This window comes from Mirounga angustirostris, unplaced genomic scaffold, assembly GCF_029215605.1.
Source record: "Mirounga angustirostris isolate CCGP_5_RB_7025 unplaced genomic scaffold, mMirAng1.0.hap1 SCAF_10, whole genome shotgun sequence".
NCBI lineage: Eukaryota > Metazoa > Chordata > Mammalia > Carnivora > Phocidae > Mirounga > Mirounga angustirostris.
Genome location: NW_026991718.1, coordinates 57,583,826 through 57,606,879, shown reverse-complemented (window position 1 = coordinate 57,606,879; position 23,054 = coordinate 57,583,826). Strand labels below are relative to the sequence as shown.

The window sequence follows — 23,054 nt, the reverse complement described above, 5'->3', positions numbered from 1 at the left end:
GTGGTGGTGGTGGGAGTTAGGTAAAGAAGAAGATAATTTCTAAGATAAACAGGAGACTTCCAGCTTTCTGGTTTCTGTAAGTGGATGGAAGGCAGAGCTATTCACTGAGACTAGAATAGCAAAAGAAGAACAGGTAAAGGGCTCTGAGTTCCATTTTAAAGATACTATGTTTGGGAGTGCCTGGCTGGCTCAGTTGGTACAGCATGTGACTCTTGATCTCAGTGTTGTGAGCTGAAGCCCCACAAGGCGGGGGGGGGGGGGGGCGGGTAAAGTTTACTTAAAATTTTTTTTAATTAAAAAAATATATACCGTGTTTGGAATATCTTTGAGGTACCCAAGGGGAGACATTAAGTAGGCAACTAGATTTATAGATTTGGAGCAAAGGGAAAAGGTCTGAGCTCTATAAAGAAGCCATTAAAGCTATAGATATAAATTTGATAACTCGGGAGTTCAGAGGAGAGAGGACAGGGCTTAGAATTGGGCCTTGAGGAATTCCAACATTCAAGGACACAGGAAAGGAGTATGGGCCTGAAAAGGAAACCAAGAATGCCAGAGAGGTAGAAAGAATACCAGAAGAACAAAGTATCAGGAGAATTAACAGGAAAAAAGCACTTCAAGAACAAGGGAGTGGTGCAGTGCTTGGGTGGCTCAGTCAGTTAAGCATCCAACTCCTGATTTCAGCTCAGGTCATGATCTGAGGGTTGTGAGATCAAGCCCTGCATCAGGCTCCGTGCTGGGTGTGGAGTCTGCTTAAGATTCTCTTTCTCGGGGCGCCTGGGTGGCTCAGTTGGTTAAGCGACTGCCTTCGGCTCAGGTCATGATCCTGGAGTCCCGGGATCGAGTCCCGCATCGGGCTCCCTGCTCGGCAGGGAGTCTGCTTCTCCCTCTGACCCTCCCCTCTCTCCTGTGCTCTCTCTCATTCTCTCTCTCAAATAAATAAATAAAATCTAAAAAAAAAAAGATTCTCTTTCTCCCTCTCCCTCTGCCCTTCCACCCGCTCTAAAACAAAACAAAACAAAACCGAAAAAAAAAAAAAAAGGGAGTGGTCAGTAGTGTTGAATCCTCCTGTGTGTTTAAGATGACGCTTTTTTAAAAAAAAAAGTTCATTGCATTTAGTAATATGGAGTTTTTTGTGACCTTCGTGGCAAGTTTTTCAGCATAATAATCAGGACAAAAGCGCAATTGGAGTCGGCTGAACCCTGAGTGAGCAATAAGGAAAGGGAGACTACAAATAGGGACAATTCTTTTGAGAAATTTGCTTTTGAAGGAAAGCAATAAGACCTGGTAGTACCAGTGATAAATAAGACCTGTGGTTATTTGTTTAAAAAGAAAGCAGTTGCGCCTATTTAAAAGCTAATTGGGAATCTCAGGGATCCCAAATAGCCAAAACAATTTTGAAAAAGAACAAAGTTAGAAGATTCACATTACCTGATTTCAAAACATATTATAAAGCCACAGTAATCAAAATGGTGTGATTCTGCCATAGAGACAAACCTATAGACCAATGGAACAGAATAGGGAGCTCAGAAATAAACCCTCACAAATAATGCTCAAAGTGATCTTCAACAAGAGGGCCAAGACCATTCAAGAGGAAAGGACAGTCACTTCAACAAATGGTGTGGGAAATACTGGATATTCACATGCAAAAGAATGAAGGTGGACTCCTACACATACACAAAAATACCAAAATGGGTTAAAGATCTACACTTAGACACAAAAGTATAAAATCCCTCAAAGAAACCACAGGGAAGCAGCTTCATGACATTGGATTTGACAATGATTTCTTAAATATAATACCAAAAGCATAGACAACAAAAGCAAAAATAGACAAATGGAACTATGTGAAACTTTAAGACTTTAATGTATTAAAGGACATCATCAACAGGTTAAAAAAGGCAATCCACACAATGGGAGAGAATATTTGCAAATCATACATCTGATAAGGGGTTAATATCCAGAATATATTTTTTAAACTCCTATAAATCAGTAACAAAAAATCATATAATCATTAAAAAATGGGTAAAACACATGAATAGACATTTCTCCAAAAAAAATATACAAATGGCCAACAAGCAAAGGAAATGATGTTCAACATCACTAATCATTAGAGAAATGCAAATCAAAACCACAATGAGGTATCACTTCACACCCATTAGGATAGCAACTATCAAAAAAAAAACAAAGGAAAACAAAAAGTGTTGGTGAGGATGTAGAGAAACTGGAACCCTTGTGTACCATGCTAGGATTGTAAAATGGTACAATCACTATGGAAGACAGTATGGAGTTTCCTCAAAAAACTAAAAATAGAACAATCATCTGACTCAACAATCCAACTTGTGGATATATATCCAAAAGAAATGAAAACAAGGTCTTGAAGAGATATTTGTACCCCAAGTTCATAGCAGCATTATTCACACAGTCAACAAAAGGAAGCAACCCAAATGTCCATCAGTGGATGAACAGATAAACAAATTGTGGTATATACATACAGTGCAATATTATTCAGCCTTAAAAAGGAAGGAATTCCTATCACTTGCCACAACATGGATGAACCATGAGGATATTATGCTAAGTGAAATAAGTCAGTCACAGAAGAACAAATACTGCATGATTCTACTTATATGAGGTATCTAAAATAGTCAAAGTCACAGAAACAGAGAGTAGAATGGTGGTTGCCAGGGACTGGGAGGAGGGGGAAAGAGGATTTGTTGTTTAAGGGATATAAAGTTTCAGTTTCTCAAGATGAAAAAGTTCTGGAGATCTGTTTCATAACAATATGAATATATTTAGCATTACTGAACTACGCACTTAAAATTGGTTAAGATGGCAAATTTTATGTTTTTTTACCATAATAAAAATATTTTTTAAATAAAAAAAATCTTAAGTTGATTCAAAAGATCCAGTTAACAGAAAGTTTAAAAAGCAGGTCTGTGCTAGAAACTAAACATTTTATATATTTTAACTTCCTTCTTACAATAAACTTAAAAGTTTTTATCTTCATTTTATAGTTAAATAAGCTCTGGCACAGAGAGGTGAAGTAACTTCCCAAAGTCATACAGCTAGTAAAGCCAAGATTTGATACCATGAAGATGAAGCAGTTTGTGCTTTCCACCATTATGCTACACATAAAACAAATGACAATCATTTGGGGTCCTGGGAGGCCAGAGGGCATGGGATCCAAAATCTAGGCCAGGGGCTCCCAAAGTTTCTCATTTCATGGCATCCTATATGTCTCAGTAATCTTATGGTGCCCCCAGGCCAAATGTAACTGCAGTTCCATTTAACAAATAGACTCCAATAACTTAATAGGTATTTATGTCCCAACAACTTAGTAGCCATTTGAAAACATAATAAAAAGAGATTGAAAGAAAAAAAATTAATTCCTCAATAATCGTAGTTACTTTCTAATAGGATGTGTGAAATATGAAAATCAACAAGAGACAGATTATTCAGATTTTGAACTCATTTAGCTTTCCATATATTTACTATTAACTATAACTGAATATATGAGGGAAATTCACAATCCTGAACTAGCTTCCTTCGGGGCAAAATACCCTGAAGCTTCCAAAACGTTATTAGAAATGAATGCCAAGGGCGGAGGCAGGGAAATTACAAGTTTCTTTAAAGAAATACTTTAAAATGAAAACAATTAATAAAAGAAAGAACCACTTATGAAAAGAACAGGAAGGAAATGTTAGTTGATGATACAAAGATACATTATTATAAAGATCAAAATTTTCTTTGTGTCATAACCACGTTCCAAAACTGGGTTCATATCTTACTGTATTTTTAAGAGTAAATATTTACTGTATCAGTGAATTGTCATAGGTCATTAAACTCTGGATTGAGATCATCAAGCTATAATGTAAATTTTCTGTTTTTCCTGGAAAAGAATTAATTTTTTGCCTAAGAAAGAGTAATTATTAAGGCATGATATTAAATTGGCCAGCTGAACATTAAGATTACTAAGGTAGAGTATTGTATATGCACAAATATAGAGACACCTGTTCTTATTTTTAATGTAAATCTGTGGGAATGATGGCCATGGATGTGCAGTACTCAGAGCTTCTTCAGGAGGAACAGAGGCTGGGAATCTGTGTCATAGTTGACTGACAAAAGCTACACTTTCCCTGGTGGCTACTAGCCAATGTCTGAGCATGGTCAGGTGCTAGTTCAACAGGGGACTCCTCTAATGAGCAACTTTGGCTCAGGGACTCCCCATTTATCCTCCCTGAAACTTTCTCAGCACCATGCTATATATAGCCTGAGGCCCTTTATACCCAATCTTCACTTTCTCCTTTCAGAGTTCAGACCAACATCCCAGTCAAAAGGCCCTTCCCACCTACTTTTGCTCCCTTCCCGCTTTCTCTTTCACATCTCCCCCATAAATCTCCTGCATTCCTAGTACATCTTCTTTTTCATCTTTATTTATTTTTTAAGTGATCTCTACACTCAACATGAGGCTTAAACTCCTGACCCCAAGATCAAGAGTTGCATGCTCTACTGACTGAGGCAGCCAGGTGCCCCCTAGTACAGCTTGACATCTGCTTCTTAGAAGCACTCTGGGCATGTTTAAAAAAGATTTCAGGGCGCCTGGGTGGCTCAGTTGGTTAAGCGACTGCCTTCGGCTCAGGTCATGATCCTGGAGACCCGGGATCGAGTCCCACATCAGGCTCCCTGCTCAGCAGGGAGTCTGCTTCTCCCTCTGACCCTCCTCCCTCTCATGCTGTCTCTCATTCCCTCTCTCGCAAAAAAAAAAAAAAAAAAAAAGATTTCAATTAAAGGGGCATCTGGGTGGCTTAGTCGGTTAAGCATCTGCCTTCAGCTCAGGTCATGATCCCAGGGTCCTGGGATCGAGCCCCATGTCAGGCTCCCTGTTCAGCGGGGAGCCTGCTTCTCCTTCTCCCACTGGCACTCCCCCTGCTTGTGCCCTCTCTCTGTCAGATAAATAAAATCTTTTTAAAAAAAGATTTCAGTTGAAGAAATACATGTATAAATTATTAAAATGTTGAAGAATACCTGGAATTAAAACAACTGTTTACTGCCTATTCCCACCATAGCCTCTCATCCATCCCACTTGCAAATGAGACCATTTTTAACTCTTACAGCAGCTCCTTCTGGTTCTATGCCCACATTTCTAAGCATGTTTTGTCACTTAGAATTGTATTCAGGTGCATGTAACAGAAACCTAAAAACAGAGAACAAAGAAACAAAAAACCCAATCACTTAATAGAATGGGTTTGTTTTTCCTCACAGAACCAGAAATCTGCAGTTAGGCAGTCTATGCCTGATAAGACAGGTCCATGGTATCATCAGGTACCAGGCACCTACTTTTCATCCCCTCTCCCTTTATTAAGTGGCTTCTTGTGAACATTACTTGAGCAATTAATTCTCCTCTTTCCCTGAATCAGTTTTTCCCTCTCTATTGGGTCATTCCTATTAGCATACCAACTAGAAATAGATGTTATTTCTCCTATCTAAAAAAGAAATAAGAACCTTTGGACTCCACTTCTCCTTCAAGCTCCTGCCCTATTTCTCCATTCTCCTTTATAACATAACCTCTTCTTATGTTGTTAATTCCTAATTTCCCCTTTCCCATTCTCTTCAATATATTCCATCCAGGCTCCTGTCCACCCCATCTACTGAAACTGCCCTTATCCAAGTCACTGATGATCTCCGTGCTATTCCATTCAATGGTCCATCTCAGGCATCTTGTTACTGGTTTCTTATGTAACAGTAACACTTCACTTTCTTCTTGAAACCTAGTTTCCAGGATATACACTCCCTCCAGTGTGCTCTGGCTACTCCTTCTTAGTCTCCTTGCTCCATCTCTCCCTTTCTCTATCTCCAATCCCCAAAAGCCAGAGGACCCCAGGACTCAGCCCTTCAGCTTCCGCTAGTTCGATATCTAAACTCACTCCCTTGGTGATCTTCATCAATCTCTTGGCTTTAATACCATCTGTGTGGCTCCCTCCCAAATTCATCTTTCCAACCCAGACTTTTCTCTCAACTATTTGACTTCTCCACTTGAATATCTAACGGCCTTTCAAACACTGATGTCCAAAACTGAGTTCTTGATATTTCACTCAAAAATGTCACTTTGGAATCTCTCCCATCTCAATAAATGGCAACTCCATTCTTCTAGCTGTTCAGAAATTTTTTTCTATCTACCACATTGATCCATCAGCAAATTCTGATGGCTCAAAATTCAAAATATACCCAGAATCTGGCCACTTCTCACCACTCAACCACTACCATCCAGTCAAGGCCACCATTATTCACCTGGACCATGGCAATAGACTTCTAACCTGTTCCATCTTCATTCTCTTCAATTCGTTCCTATCATAATACCCAGAGCGATCCAACTGAAAAGCGAATTAGATCAAGTTCCTCCTCGGCTCAAAACCTTTCAAGGGTATCCCATCTCACTTAGAGTAAAGGCCAAGTCCTATCAAAGGCTTAAAAGGTCCTATATAACTAGTGTCTAATTTCCTCTGATTTCAATTCCTGCTACTCTTTCTCCTTGCTCATTCCATTCTAGTCACGTTGACTCTCTCCCATTCTTCAAACATGTCAGGCATCCTCCCATCTCAGGGCCTTTGTATCTGCTGTTCCCTCTACCTGGGACTCTCTTTTCCAGGTATCTTCCATTGCTTGCTCCTTCATGCCTTAATCACATGGTATTTCAGTAAGGCCTTTCCTGGTCACCAAATACCAGGCCCATCATGCCCCACCATCCCCCACACTTAACTCCCTATCTTTCTTGCTTTGATTTTCTCTAACAGTTTTTACTTTCTTATATACTCTAAATTTTACTTATCAATATTTTCATGACTATCTCCCTACTGGAATGTAAACCACAGGGGAACAGGAATATTGGTCATTTTGTCTTTTTGTTCACTGGTATCCCCAGCATTGAGAATACTATCTGGCATATAGTAGACACAAAATATATATATATGCCTTGAGTGGAAAAAATGGTTAAAAATGGGCCCCCGCCCCTCAGGCATATCTCAGATCCAAACTAGAAGCAAGCAAAGAGCAGAAACTGAAAAGGCACATCCCAGGCAAGTCTGGCCTCTTAATAAGTTTTCTTGTAAGTCCTACCAGTGACCTGTGCTTACTTTGGCCAGAGCTACTTCATATAGCCACCTCCAGCTTCATGAAGAAACAGGGTAACTGAGTGCTTTAAACTGGTCACACTGCCACTGGGAACATCAGGGTCTGATCATAAAAAAAATGGATATTGGGCAAGCAACTAGCAATGTCTTCCATATATTATTTATTTAGTCATTACTACTGATTTCCTATTATCATGAATCAAGATTTAATTCTCTTCTATCCTTTATCTCTTATTTATTATTTTTTTAAGTTCTGTATCAGATCAGATATTAGAATTATCAGTTCCTTTTCTTCCCTCCCTCCCTCCAACATTCCTAGTAGAATCTTCTGTCCCCTGCCCCAATTTGGACTAGTTGCTCTCTAGGCCTAAGGCACAGTTATCATCCTAAGATTTCTCTTCACTTCTTTCTTATGAAAGATCCTCTGTCTTTTTGTCATTCTGTTCTGCAGTACAGCGATATTTGAACTTTCTCTTTCAATTCTTCTATTAGTTTTTCTATTTAAATGATGTCATATTTTTAATTCCCAAGAGGCCCTTCCCTTTTCCCCAAGTATTCCTTTTTTAAAAATAGCTTCCTATTCTTGTTTTAAAGATGAACAGCTCCTCTTACATCTCTGTGGGTTAATTTTAATTCCCTGAATTTAGTTCTGTTTGTTGCACTGTCCCTGATTCTTTTAGTTTTTTTTAAACTCATACACAAAGATCTTGGGTTTACAGGTGGAGAATTTCTTCAAAAGTATCATAATCTCTAGCTCTCTGGTTATATTTAAAAGTAAGTCTCTTTAAAAATTGAATGAGAACTTGTTATGCATTGGTAAGCTTATTAACTTATAACTCCACTCTAAGGATATTGGTTGGCACATCTACCTTTTCAAAGGAAACTACCAAATATCGGTATCTATAGCCATTGCTCTGGGTCGACGGGTGGGGGAGGGGAATAATCTATTTTTTTCAGAGAAGGATCCCTTAAACAGGTTACACACAGACTTACACCTCACGGCTAGAGAGGGGAAAGAGCTGAGGAAGATCTCACCATTCCAGATACAGACTCTCACTCAATCCCCTTATTCTCAGTCTAGCCACCTCACTTCTACTATGTACTGTGCTTAGCATCTTCAAATCCAGAAACCCTCTGGGTTGGTGTTTCCAGAAAATAATTATCCTATCTCATTTGTTCTTTATACAAACTGCCTCTAGTTTTCCTGTTTTATCCTACATCTTAATGCCACGCTAATCTCTATGGCTTCTCTCTAAATTCTTACTATCTTTTCACTAAACTTTATTATCTTTTTACCTGGTATCCTACAACTTAGTACTCATTAGTGTCTTAGTGATTTCATGTGTCTATATTCCTTAATTAGGTTATACTGGGGACTCGGCCCACATCTTACACTTCCTTAGTGCATCCCATAATGGTGGCACTCAATAAATACAGTGTGATAAGTTTTATATAAGTAATATACTGTTTCTAATAGTTGTAACTTGAAGTCACGGTTTGTCAATTATTATTTTATGAGAAAACCAAACTGATTTTCAATACAATTTGATGAAAGAGAAGATCAGCTAATGATGCTATCAACTTTACAACTGAGGAAATTATGATAAAATGAGTTCCATAAACTCACAATTTATCTGTGGTAGGCTTAGAAAATAATTTATATTCTTACATAGCATGTCAAGTAATTCATTATAAGAACCAAAAAAGAAAACTATCTTTTCTTGGCATTTTTTTAAAGATATATTTATTTATTTTAGAGAGAGAAAGCCTGAGCAGTGGGAGGGGCAGAGGAAGAGGGAGAGAGAGAATCCTCAAGCAGCCTTCCAGGTGAGCACAGAGCCCAGTGCAGGGCTCCATCCCAGGACCCTGAGATCATGACCCAGTCTGAAACCAAGAGTCAGCCGCTTAACCCAACTGAGCTACCCAGGCTCCCCACTAGCATTTTAAAATTGTATCCAGGCTCCCCACTGGCATTTTAAAATTGTATCCAGAAATGTGGAACTGTTATAGAAAGAAATCAGGGTACAGCTAACTATATCATATACTTTTGTAGCTGACTATACATATTCGATTCAAATAATTTAATCTAAAATCGGCATATATGATGTTATATCTATCTTAACGATAACATTGCTTTTAAATAATTATGTAATAACCTGTAAATATGAATGTGACTTAAAGCACAATAATTAAAAGAATTTAAAAATTCCACCATAGTGGTATACAATTTAATAGTCTCCGAATGCTGAAACTATTATTCCCTTTGTAAAATATTTATAAAATGAATAGTTTGTAAAATGGTTTAAGAAATTCAAAGTGGAAATTATTAAACACTTTCTTATAATAAAATGATTTTAGGAAAACCAAAAAAAAGAGAGAGAGATATTTTGATAGCTGGTGAAACTAAATCTCTAAATTACATCTCATACTTTTAATGCATTTCAAACTAGGAATAGGCATAGCCTGAAAAACCAACTTTAAAAAACAATTTTCATACAGAGCATATGTACAGGTAAATCTTGATTTAAAAACTTTTGAATTTGCAAGTGGAGGGAATTATTTTTAAATGGTACAATTTATAGGTCATTGGATCAACAACATGAACTAAGCGTTGGTTATGATGACAACCTATAAAATCTCATTATTCAACAGAAGGAAAAACCTAAGCTCAAAATGTATCCTCTGAAATCCTTTATGTCTCTGTAGTTGTCCCGCTGATTTCCAAACAGTTAGACCTTTTGAAGAAATAACGATCCCTTAAAAAAAAGACAACCAAGATAAGTTCCATAAGTCTTAAATTTGCCATTTTGGGGGGTAAAAGATTTACATTAGTTGAGGAGTGGCCATAATCAAAGACTGAGAGTTCAACTATGTTAGCACCAAGATACTGAGGAACTTTAATTTCATCCCCTTTTTAAGAGTATGTTGTGGTCAGTTGTCACCATTTTAGGGCTAAATATATGGGGGAAACTACTAATAGAAATTTAAGCCTGGGGGCGCCTGGGTGGCTCAGTCGTTAAGCGTCTGCCTTCGGCTCAGGTCATGATCCCAGGGTCCTGGGATCAAGCCCCGCATCAGGCTCCCTGCTCTGCGGGAAGCCTGCTTCTCTCTCTCCCACTCCCCCTGCTTGTGTTCCCTCTCTCGCTGTGTCTCTCTCTGTCAAATAAATAAATAAAATCTTAAAAAAAAAAAAAAAAAGAAATTTAAGCCTGTATTATGGTGGAGCCACCACACCTCACAAAAGGAGGACCCTTGAGTAACTTGGGGAGTACTTCTTTTGTAACTAACAAAATGTTTAGTTTGAGCACCAAATTTTTAATTTACTATGATATTAGAGATCTTTAGGATAATGCACATACACACATATTTTTAGAAGACTTAGCTCACAGTCTTGTTTAGAAATTGAGGAAGTGGGGGCGCCTGGGTGGCTCAGCCATTAAGCGTCTGCCTTCGGCTCAGGTCATGATCACAGGGTCCTGGGATCGAGCCCCGCATCGGGCTCCCTGCTCTGCGGGAAGCCTGCTTCTCCCTCTCCAACTCCCCCTGCTGTGTTCCCTCTCTCACTGTGTCTCTCTCTGTCAAATAAATAAATAAAAACTTTAAAAAAAAAAAAAAAAGAAAAAAGAAATTGAGGAAGTGGATAAATAATGTTAGGAAGTCTTTCAAAGGCCCTAAAGATATGGGGACTAATCAGGATGGGCAGGGTGGAAGTCAAGTTATCTTATTAAAATATACCATCACATCAAGAATGTGCTGGTAGTAAAAGGTCTATTTTAGGAATAACTTATCAATCACACAAATAAAGCACAAAATATGACAGAACATACAGAAAAATACACTTCACTGGAAATATTAAAAGCGACTCATTGGTACAAAAGCCTAAGAAACCACTGTTGTCGGTTTGCTATAAATTACAGAAGTAATTTTATATATATTCTATCATGAAAATTCCTTTTCTGCATTGAAGTAATTTAATAATGAGGGACGTCCTCCTCCTTATTCCCCCTATATACAAATACATACAAACTTGCTTAAAAATTAAAATGCAATAACATCTATTTATAAAGGATTGCCTATGGGTGCCTGGGTGGCTCAGTCGGTTAAGTGTCTGCCTTCAGCTCAGGTCATGATCTCGGAATCCTGGGATTGAGCCCCTGGTTGGGCTCCCTGCTGAGCAGGGAGCTTACTTTTCCCTCTCCCTCTGCCTCTCCCCCTAACTGTGCTGTGCGCTTTTTCTCTGTCAAATAAATAAAATCTTTTTTAAAAAATTAAAATTAAAAAAAATAAAAAGGATTGCATACTGGGATGCTTCACTGCATATTTTAAGATGCCTGACATGTTCCAACTTACCCTGTGCAATGGTAAGGGTGGATGCCACAAGACAGATCTTTTACTATGGGTAGTAGGCTTGCCCTCCAGTCAAATTATTTTGAGCTTGCTTTTAAGGTGAGTAATTGCATTGAGAAGTACAATGAGTTGTACTAAGTTTAAAACTTCCTGGAGCATATTTTGTATTAAAGTTTTAAAGTTTGATTAAAACTTTAATGAAAACAAATTATGAATTTTTAAATAATTTCATTCTTTTGGATAGAATCCTAAGTCAAATTTAGAAAGTATTATGCTGCTAATAATATTAATTCAGCCTTGCAAACAGTCTCTGGAAAAAAATGATTTATGCCATTTGAGGAGGTAACTAGTTACCTTCATGAATAAAAGTAGGCTAGTTTAAACAAAAAATGAGGAAAAACTAGAGTCCATTAAAATGATAGTCTATATTCAAATACTCAATTAAGATATGCTCATAATAACTACAAATTCAATGTTATAGATTTATGGATAGAGCCATAGGCCTAAACTTCAAACAAGAATAGTTAGACCTAAAATAAATCACATTATAAACAAGTAAGAATTTAAATTCATATAGGATATTCAATTCCATAAAACAGTTATAATTATTAGTAGTACTAATGTAACTTCAATTACACATATGAGTAGAATATGACTAATGATTCTTTTAATCACAAACAAGATTTTTCTAGGCAACTAGTATTTCTTAAGCCTATAAACAAAGCTAAGGCATTTGTCCATTATTTTCTGATCAATGGTCACTAATTATTATGTCCTGAATCTAGACCCATTCAACATGTAGCTCATGCTGTCTAGGTCCTAACTGTGCTAACAGAACTTTCTGTGATGGAAATGTTCTTTATCTATATATGACAACATGTGGCTATTGAGCACTTAAAATGTGGGTAGTGCAACTGAGGAACTGAATTTTTAACTTTCTTTAATTTTGATTAGTTTAAATTTATTTTTAAATAACCACAGGTGACTGGTGGTTATTGTATTAAACAGCACAACTTAGAGGGTTCAAAAAATAAGGGCAAATGTCTTATGTTAGGTCTAACTCTAGTCTGCTTGCCAGTTTCCATAAGCATGGTACTCACAAATGCTTATTAGAGTAATATGCCAAAAAACCTTCTGTCCTGTGCTTTTATCTTCACTCAAAAATATGATTAAATCTATGCCAGGAAACATCTAATACAACATTCAGACAAATCTAAACAAAAAATACCATTTTTATTAGCGTTCACAGTGTCAGTACAACTATATTGATTAATGAGGCAGCCTGGTGGGTGTGTCAATCTGTCTAATGTTAGTTCTAGAATGACTAGAATTCAAACTATGAAATATCCACTCCTAAAAAGTTTTTGTCCATTATCTATCATAAACACAAGAATACCAATTACTGCATAGTTTTCAGCTCCATTGGTTAAACACTCCAAAAGTATGTCAAACCATTTTACCTGACAGACATATTTGTTCTTCCATTTGCTCAGCACACAGTGACTGTTTTGCATCAGTTCCTGAAGGAAACAGAAAAAGAGAGAGTGCAGTTAGCTATACACATTGTTGCTATCAGAGTGCTTCTGATTTGCAAGCACAAAAAAAAAAAAAAAAAAAAAGATCAGCATGCCACACAAAGATGCAACTGTTTTGGAACTCCTCACTAGACAAAAGCAAAGCTATCATCACCAGGAGAGTTGATCCTTTATGAAAATTAAAACTGTTGAAAGATGTTCTAAAACAGATTTGTTTGTTGCCATTTTTGAAACTTTTGGAAAGATACCTCCAACTCCTTGAGTGAGTCTCGAAGTTTTTCTGGGCGTCTATTTTTGAGTGTCCACGGATAATCTCGTGCTGGCAAATGAAATATGTACTACAGTTAGTTAAACAAGATTTAAAAAGGAAACTCTGCTTAGCAGTGTGCCTTAGGAGGATTAAAATAAAACACCTCCTTAATTGAGAGGAAGTGGGCTTCATTTCCATCATCAAATAACAGCCTTTTGAAAGGCTTTGTCATAGGAACAGGATTTTTACCACAAAACAACCTTGGTGATCATAATTTTATAATGACAACCAACACGGCTCAGAGAATCCCTGGGAAAGTTTCCTAGTCTTGTGAATCTAGTACCTAGTTGTAAATGACCAACTCTTTACCAGAGAATTAACTTTCTCATATAAATAATTAAAAGTTCAATCCAAAAGAAATTCCAAATTCTGCAAGTAACCCTCTCAGACCTGAAAATTCCTACAAGTGACTGGATATACTGAGGAAAGAAATAAAACACAAAATATGATGCACAGAATATAAATTTAAAAGGAAGCATCACCTATTAAAACTTTATTTAAAATGATCCTCTTTAAAATGTACACAATTCAATAATGATAAGTCTTTGTTTTGTTTTAAGTGCATTTAATTAAAAGATAAAATTATTTAGTAAAATCTCAATATTAGCCTAAGACAAACTAAAAATAGTTTTATGTAAAAGAACAAAATTTTAAATTCATTTAACCATATCTATTTCATCACGAAAATTCATCTTTGAATTCTAAATAATAATTCTAAAAAAAGAGTTGTATGTATGTGTGTATATCGTGTGTGCGTACTCATAGTATATACAGACATTTAAATTTTACAGTAGAATTACTATTTATCTTATTTCAGCAAATTAATCTCATTCTATAAGCATAATGTATGATGTATACAGCATATATGCAAATTTTTAAATTTATATTGTAGTTACTAATACAGCATTGAAAAAAATTAAATGTCAGCTTGCCCATTTAAAACAAGGGAACAAGTAGGACTTTCAGCTCCACCTGTATTCCAAATAAAAGTTAAATTATATTTAATTTCCAATCATTAAAGCCATCTTTCATTGTAGCCATATTATCATATCTATATATCTGAGAACAGAAAAGACTAGAAAGAATAAAATGCTAATACTAATCATTACAAATTTTTCTTTTTTTTTTTTTTTTACAAATTTTACAATTTTTCAAATTTCTTAAAATGGGTAAAACATATAAACAATTTAGGCATGGTGTGTGTAACAAAATGTTATCAGAATTTAAGTATGATACACTTATTTTAAATATATTAAATGATATAAATATGGTTCATTAAGAAAGTTTATGTTTACACAGGCATATATCTTATCAAAACTGGATAGAGATTTCAACGGTCTAAATTAGAAATGCCTACCACATATAATTCTCACTCATATGTTTATATACCTAAACAGTGGGAATTTATAACTTTAAGATATTTGTGCAGAAAGCTTAAAATATTTTTTAAGACTGAATCTTCAGGGATATTCAAGTTCCAGTTTTATAATAATTACACAAAAGTATAAAGTAAGCTTACATTCTGCCAGCTTCTGCTTTTCTTCTAAGTTACCATGTTCTGTCACTGATACTATGGCAGGAGAAAGAAGGAAAGAAGGAAAAAAAAAGTGGAAATTATTTTAATTAAAATACTTTGTATTTTAAATGCACACATATAATGTATATTATGCACATTGCTGAGACTAACAAATTATGCTAAATTTTTTAAAGGCAGTTGGAAAAAAAATGCCATAATGTGGATGTTTTCATTTCATAGACGTATTTCTTAAATTTGTAGTAAAAAGGCTTACACAGCACAACAGGTGGGCCAATATCCTGAGCTCACAATCTCATCAGATAGGGAAAAGAAAAACGGCAATGGAGTCTAGAACAGAAGCTGCTTCAGTCTGTCATCAGAATCATGAAGTTAGCCTATTAACCACCAAGCTAAGCACACAGGATGCCCACACAAGCCCCACTTCAACAGACCAAAACAGGAAGTAACTAGCTAGAAAGACCTTTTGGCCCATCATGAAACTTCTGGGATTAACAGGATTAATCAGATAAAGAAAATTGATCATTCACTCAGAAATGCCTATTTCAGATATCAGGTAAGGATCCAGGAGGCCAGCAACAGTGGGACCCACGCATTAACAATGCCCTCTACTGGGACACTGATAGATAAACGTGAATAGACTGTCCAGTTATCAGTTGGATCGGCAGTAAAATGAAAATTTTCACGTTCTTCTACAGTATTTTCTCGATATTGCTTTATTTTATGTAGAACAGATTTCAACCTCAGTATTTTTCTAAAGAACTGAAATGACTTTTTTTAACTTTAGAATTTAAAGCTCAAAAAGTTTTTAATAGTCAGTATTTTATAGTTTAGAATATTTCATTTATAAAAATTAGTTGAGTAGAATAGACAGTTTACCTGGTGGGTCTTTCTTGTCATAATACTGGTAGATCCCTATGTCTCTATCTATGGAAAAGAAGAAATAACATTAGATTATGGTAAAAAGTTCTGGAGAATAAGAAACCAAACCATATTATATGATACAGCAGGACTGGGGTTAGGGGGCAGGTAGGCGAGGACAGAAACAATCTTTTTATGTTACTATAAATTAATAAGTTCAAAAGTATCTGGACATGAGTTCATCTATTCTAGGGATATGCAGGAACTGGAAGGTTTATCAATCTAATCTAAAAAGATTTACACAAAACTACAAGGGCATGAGGAAAGGAGTAGTAAAAAAAAAAAAAAAACTGAAATCAAGGAAGACCAACTTTTTTCTTTCACACTTCCTCTGATATTTTTCACGGGGTGGGGGTGGGGGCTAACAAAAGGAACTGCCACTAAGCAATGCCAAATGAAATTAGCCCTGTTTCTGAGCTATTGCTTTCTTTTCTCCAGTTTAGCTGGAAGCTAGTATGGTGTTTGGGGGAAATTTGCAGGAGAGGAAGAGAAAATTAGAAGAAACATACGTATGGTTAAGTTATCTGAAGCTTGTTTAGACTCAAAAAACCTTCAAAACCCATTCAAATTCAGGTGCTCTTCTGGGGGTACAAAAGCAAAAGCAAGGCTTCCCAGATGTTGAGAGTGATTTAACCAAGAACTCTGTCCTTGCAATTGAATTACAGGAAAACCAAATAATCGTGTCCATTTTATTCGTATCTGTAAATAGTGAAATACCTTTTTCTTTGAAGTAATAGTTGTTTCCCTCCATGCAAAATAATTCTAGTTACTAACAAAAGGATACAACTGTTTCTAAAGTAGTGGAAGCAGTACAGGCTGCCCCCTAGTGACTGACTGCTCCAAACTTTCTCAAACTGAAACATGAAACTTGAAAAAAAAAAAATGTATTATAGCTATAATTTTTATTTTTATTATTTTAAACATTTATTGATTTATTTACATAATCTCTACGCCCAACATGGGGCTCAAAATCACAACCCCAAAACCAAGAGTCACATGCTCCACCAACTGAGCCAGCCAGGTGCCCCATATAATTAACTTTTCAAATAGAGTTTTTCAAAAGAGTCAATCCTGTGTACTTATTAAAGCTCCATTCTATTCATCATGCCAATAATTGGGACATATAATTTTTTTAAGATTTTATTTTTAAGTAATCTCTACATCCAATGTGGGGCTCAAACTTACAACCCCGAGATCAAGAGTTACATGCTCTACCAACTGAGCCAGCCAGGCACCCCAGGACATATAATTTTAAAGACTACAGTTATTTCTATTGGATAGGTTGAAAATATATAATAAGGGGTGACTGGGAAAGGTCATAAGTAGCACTCCTAAGATACTGATAATATTTTATTTCTTGCGTGATGATTTTATGGGTGTGCTCATTTTTTGATAGTTCAAAACATACCCTTATGATCTTTATACTTTTCAATACATATGCTATACTTCAATAAAAAGGTGGGTTTTTTTAAAATCTAAGAATCATAAGCATTATAAACACAGGTAATATTCTCTAGTATAATAATCCATCACTAGGTGCAGCCAAATATTTACAACTCTAGAACAGAACTATGAAGAACATAAAGGGCCTTGAATTTTTTTTTTAAGTTTTTGTATTTATTTAAGCAATCTCTACATCTAATGTGGGGCTCGAATCCACACCCCAAGATCAAGAGTCACATGCTCTACTGACTGAGCCAGTCAGGCACCCCACATACTTCTTTTTTTTTTTTTAAAGATTTTATTTATTTATTTGAGAGAGAGAGAATGAGAGAAAGCACATGAGAGGGGGGAGGGTCAGAGGGAGCAGCAGGCTCCTCGCCGAGCAGGGAGCCTGATGCGGGACTCGTCCCGGGACTCCAGGATCATGACCTGAGCCGAAGGCAGTCGCTTAACCAACTGAGCCACCCAGGCGCCCCCACATACTTCTTTTTAAAGAATATTTGCATTGATACCGCTTTGAGCTTTGTAGAAAAATATCATTAATTATGATATTACCAATGTCTTTGGGGGTATAAAAAGATTGCTATTTTTGGCTTCCTATCTTCTTAAAATATGTAATTCAAACATGGCAGGGCTTTAAAAAGTTCAGGTATACTGCTCAAGTCTTTCAACATAAGCAACACTGCCACACTGTATATGTTCTAGCCCTCTCCTCCTTAGAACTATTTTCAACTATGAGCTGTTTCTTCTGTATATTCCTCCATATTTATAAATAGTTTTCTCACTCTAATATTTCTTGATTCTTCAGTTGTAGATATTATCTATTGTCTATCCACTATGGAAATTGAGAATTCAGTTATCTTTTACCACTGTGTACCCCTCCCTACCTACAGACACTTGACTTACACTTCTCCCCATCCTCCCAATATAATTAGAGCACAGTTTTTGGTTAAGTCAGTGCTTACAATATTAATGAATACATAAACACTATTCACAACCGAAGCATGGGGTAGGTACACTATATGATTGCATTTCCTTTTTTTATACAACTTCCCTGATGTTAAAAATTGCCTTGTTTTTTATTTGCTTTAAAAGAATGTTAACACAGGTGCCTGGGTGGCTCAGTCGGTTAAGCATCTGCCTTAGGCTCAGGTCATGATCCTAGGATCCTGGGATAGAGCCCCACATCGGGCTCCCTGCTCAGCAGGGAGTCTGCTTCTCCCTCTCCCTCTACCCCTCCCCCCTGCTGGTGCTCTCTCTCTCTCAAATAAATAAAAGCTTTTTAAAGAATGTTAACACTAATTAATCTCCAATATACTCTCACATTTCAATGACTAATCAGTATAATTTTTTCATTGGCAACATCTCCCCTAGAGCCTCATGATCCAGTACTATTCTGGACTGCCCAACTTCTAGGTCTGATGCACAGATACTGTCTATTTTCCTGACTAGACAGATGTGCCTTCTGTCTTGGATTAATTCCCTTGTTTGGCAAGACACATATGCTCTGGTAGTTTAATGAGAAAAGGAAGGTAAATTTGGTGAGTATTTACAAAGCTGAAAATGTCTTCTGACAACTGACTGACTGGCTGGGAAGAGAATACTAAGTTGGAAATAATTTCTCTCTGAACTTTGAAAACATGATTCCATTGCTTCATAGTGTCCACTCTCAGTGTTAAAAAGGCCAAGGACAATCTGAGTTCCAACCCTTTGTATGTGATCCATTTGTTCTTTTTTTGCTATAAGATCTCTGGATTTTTTCTTTATGCTCAGTGTTCTGAAATTTCACGCTGATGTGCCTTCATATATGTCTTCTTCCATTCACTGTGTTCAGTACTTACAGGACTTTTCAACCTATAAACTCATTTTCTTAGTTCTAGGAAAATTTCTAGTAATATTTCTTTGATAATTTCTTTGCGTCCTCTTTGCTGCTTTTCCCAGAATTAGTAATTGAGTGTAGTATTCCTATGTTGAGACTCTACTATTCTTATCGCTCCTGTTTATTAATCTTATCTTTTGTCACAGCATTCATTTCACTTTTTTCTGTCAGATTTTCTATCTATTGTTTTTGAACTTCCTCTAAATGCAATCATACTATTTGTACTCTTTTGCAACTTACTTTTTTTTTTTGCCCAATATTATATTCTTGACATTCACTTTCTCTGTTGCATAAACGTATTTTTTTTTAAAGATTTTATTTATTTATTTGACAGAGAGAGAGACAGCGAGAGCAGGAACACAAGCAGGGGGAGTGGGAGAGGGAGAAGCAGGCTTCCCGCCGAGCAGGGAGCCCGATGTGGGACTCGATCCCAGGACCCTGGGATCATGACCTGAGCCGAAAGCAGACACTTAACGACTGAGCCACCCAGACGCCCCGCATAAATGTATTTATCCATTCTCCTGCTGGGTTGTTTCTAGTTGCCTGCATCATGAACAGTACTATTATGAACATTTTGGTACATGTCTCCTGGTGCACAAGTGTCAGGGCTTTTGCTAGAGTATATACCCAGGAGTGGAATTACTGGTCGATAGGTGACATATAGCTCCCACTATACTAGATAATGTCAAATTGTTTCCTAAAGTGGTTGCACCAATTTATACTTTCACTAGCAGTGAAATAAGCTGAATTTCTTCCTGTGGTGTTTTTTTTTTTTCTCTCTTCTATTTTTGGAGAGAATTCTTTTGTTGTTGCTCTTTTGAGTTTAAAATTTTTTTCTGCTATTTTTAATTTCCAAGAGGTCAGAATCACTTTCCAGTGTTTTCTGAAACTTCTGTATTTTGTTTCTTGCTCTTCATATTTAAAAATGAGGCACTAGAAAACTGATTAAAACTCTGTGTACATGAAGCGGGCTTGCCAACTGGTGGGCTTCACTGATCAGCCAGGGACCAGGGTGTTTCACTGGAGGACCCCCTCAAATGTCAATGTCAATAGGTCTTCTCTTTGGGGTCGTGCAGTTGCTCCAGGCCCTCAAACTCCTTTCTTGGAAAGTACACAACTGGCTGTGACACATTGCAGAATCAAGTGGGATTAAGAGGACTTCACCCATCTGTATGTAGGTTTTCACTTCATCACTATTTTCACTTCAGTACCTTTCCCCTGTCTTCTTTTCCTGGGGCTGATGTCTCCAAGTTTAGAGCCTCTCTAATTAAATACTTCCACATGTATGAGAGGTGTCTCACCACTTCATAAGCAAAATTTCAAGTCCTTTTGTTGTCACCCTCATACTGAATGAATCCCCATCCTTCTGCAGTATCTGGCTTCTCAAATTTCTGTATCTTTCTGGAATTCTGAGACACAGAGTGGCTGTCTTTGGAATTCTCTTCTGTAGATATTTGATATTCAGATTTTTAAGTTTTGCTAATTCCTCCATCCCTTCCATCTTCCAAAAATTGCGTAATTGCAATTGTCTCCTCTCCTATTCTCTTAGACCTTGTGGGTTTATGCCTTCTTTATTTTAATTCATTTATTCTCATTTTAGAAGAATTTGGGGAGGAAGCGAATGTGTTTTTAAATCTACCTTGTTTAACTGGAAATTCTATCCTTAGCACATTTTAAGCAAAGTAAACTTAGTGAAATTATAATTACATTTGCAAGGCAAACCATCTTCTTAGTAATGATGCTAAAGGCATATAAATAAACCTCTCCTTCTAAATACTAGAGTTGTTTTGGATAATCAAAGAGGAGAAGATATTTTAACAGTTATTTCCTAACAATACATACTTTATGCTAAAATACTAATAAGCATCATTAAAACATACTTACGTTACTCCTGTCCTCCAAAATGTGAAATGAAAGAATATAAACATAATTAATTGTACATCTTAGCTGTATGTTTGAAATATTATCTTAATATCGAATAGAAATACCCTTACCATTAGCTAGCCTGCAAATATTTATGAATATATATCAGTCATTATGAACAATCCCAGGAAAAAACTGAACATGTATGTATCCTAAAAGGAAACTAATATTAGGCCAATAAAATTAATTTCATAACAGAAAATCTAACTCAAGTTGAAAAAATAACTTTTTCAGAGTAACTAAAAAGAATTATTTTTCATTAACCAATTTTTCATTAAGTATAAGAAAATAATGCAATTCTAGCTAGAGAATCCAGGCTCTAACCTTTGCTAATACTTACTTATAACATTATAACTTATATTTGAAAAATACTGAAATTAACCCAGAGCTCACTTACCCCCAATGTGTAAGGTATTCTTCAAAGACCACAGGTGCAGTTCAGTCAAGCAGAAAGACATCTGATGGCAGAAGAAATCTCTGTCCTGTTTAAAAAATAGTTAAAAAGAGATGCCAATTAATTATTGTCAATAAAACCAGATCCCTTAGAAAAATAACAATCATTTGACACTACTCATATTTGAGATATGGCGTCCATTAGAATAAACATATTTTAACATATCCTTGGTTAACCATCCAGAAATAAACTCTAGAAAAAGAAAAATACACTCTTCCTAAATGTAGTATGCCATCTCACTGAGAAATGTGGTAAGAAGAATATATGTATTTGAATTTTCAGTAACTTGTTTGATTTTTAAGGCTCTGAGTATATTTAGAATTATTTAGTATTTAAGCATTTTTAAAACATTTTAAGAAAAGGAAACATCTGTTAGGTAATTATTAAGTACAAACACATTTTGTGGTGTATTTTTAATATACAAAGCAAATATTTATGATCTCCCACATACAAACAAGCTAATTAAAGTGGAATTTGCAAGGTAAATCACTATTATAAGAAACATTTACTTAAAGGTAAACTGTGTAAAACCACATTAGCATTCAGAAAAGTTTGTTAATCTGCATGTCATGATAGATTCAGATATTCTACTCTAAATACATTAAGATGGAAAAAACAAGATAACAAAAACAGTTCATTGAGTATTTCCTCCCAGTTTTAATATCAGGGGCTAGTGATGGATATTACTGATACTTTTTCATGAAGTAGTATGTCATTAATTTGGACTAATTGGAGAAAGGCCAATATGAATCAGAAAAAAATGTCAACATTTTACAAATATTTTATAACTTCCAAATGTTTGCTTAGAAATACATGTAGTACTATACTATATGAATAGTTCACTATATATTAGAAATATGTAAACTACTGATACTTTCTTTATAGAGATAATAAAAAAATTGCTCTTTCCAATAAACTTCTGAATAACAAAGAAAGCTTGAAAAATATTTTATGACATCTTTAGACAGAAGAAAAAGCCCCCAGCTTCTTTAATATTAGGAGTGACTAAGTATTTCCCATACTATTCATATGGGTGATAACCCAAAATAATTTTATTTTTAAAGATCTTATTTATTTATTTGACAGAGAGAGAGGGAACACAAGCATGGGGAGTGGAAGAGGGAGAAGCCAGACTCCCGCCGAGCGGGGAGCCCGATGCAGGGCTCAATCCCAGGACCCTGGGATCATGACCTGAGCCGAAGGCAGACACCTAATGACTGAGCCACCCAGGCGCCCCCCAAAATAATTTTAGACGTAGTACAAACTTCTTCCTTCCTTCCTTCACCGTTACATTTGATGTCACTGTATTTACAATAATCAAGAAAGAGATGCATGTTCAAATAACAAGATGCAGTGTGCCAATATTGAAATGGCAGAGTGAACAATGTAGCAGCATGGAAGAAGAGCCAAGCCTGCCTGGAACAGTGGGGCTCTGAGAAAGCTACAGAGAAGTTGTGAAATGTTAGCAGGACCTCAAAGAAGCATAGGATTTCACCAGTTAAACAATGATAAAGAAAATGATGATGATAACAGGCAACAGCAATACTTGCTAAGTACTGACCTCATTACAAGCATTGTTCTAAACAT

The 23,054-nt window shown here is 36.1% G+C and overlaps 1 protein-coding gene across 26 annotated transcripts in view; it reads right to left on the bottom strand.

Moving 5' to 3' along the window:
* The window catches only part of WDPCP (WD repeat containing planar cell polarity effector), a 482,659-nt gene that overhangs the window by 355,440 nt on the left and 104,165 nt on the right, over nt 1-23,054 (bottom strand). For all 26 annotated transcript variants that reach the window (XR_010405669.1, XR_010405668.1, XR_010405666.1 and 23 more), the window contains 5 exons: nt 21,411-21,495; nt 15,727-15,774; nt 14,833-14,883; nt 13,252-13,322; nt 12,929-12,988 (listed from right to left, as the gene is read on the bottom strand). Coding sequence is in view for 22 of the 26 variants with exons in the window: in XM_064572441.1 (XP_064428511.1) it covers nt 12,929-12,988; nt 13,252-13,322; nt 14,833-14,883; nt 15,727-15,774; nt 21,411-21,495 (315 nt within the window). In the remaining 4 variants the exon portion in view is untranslated. The remainder of the gene's footprint in view (nt 1-12,928; nt 12,989-13,251; nt 13,323-14,832; nt 14,884-15,726; nt 15,775-21,410; nt 21,496-23,054) is intronic.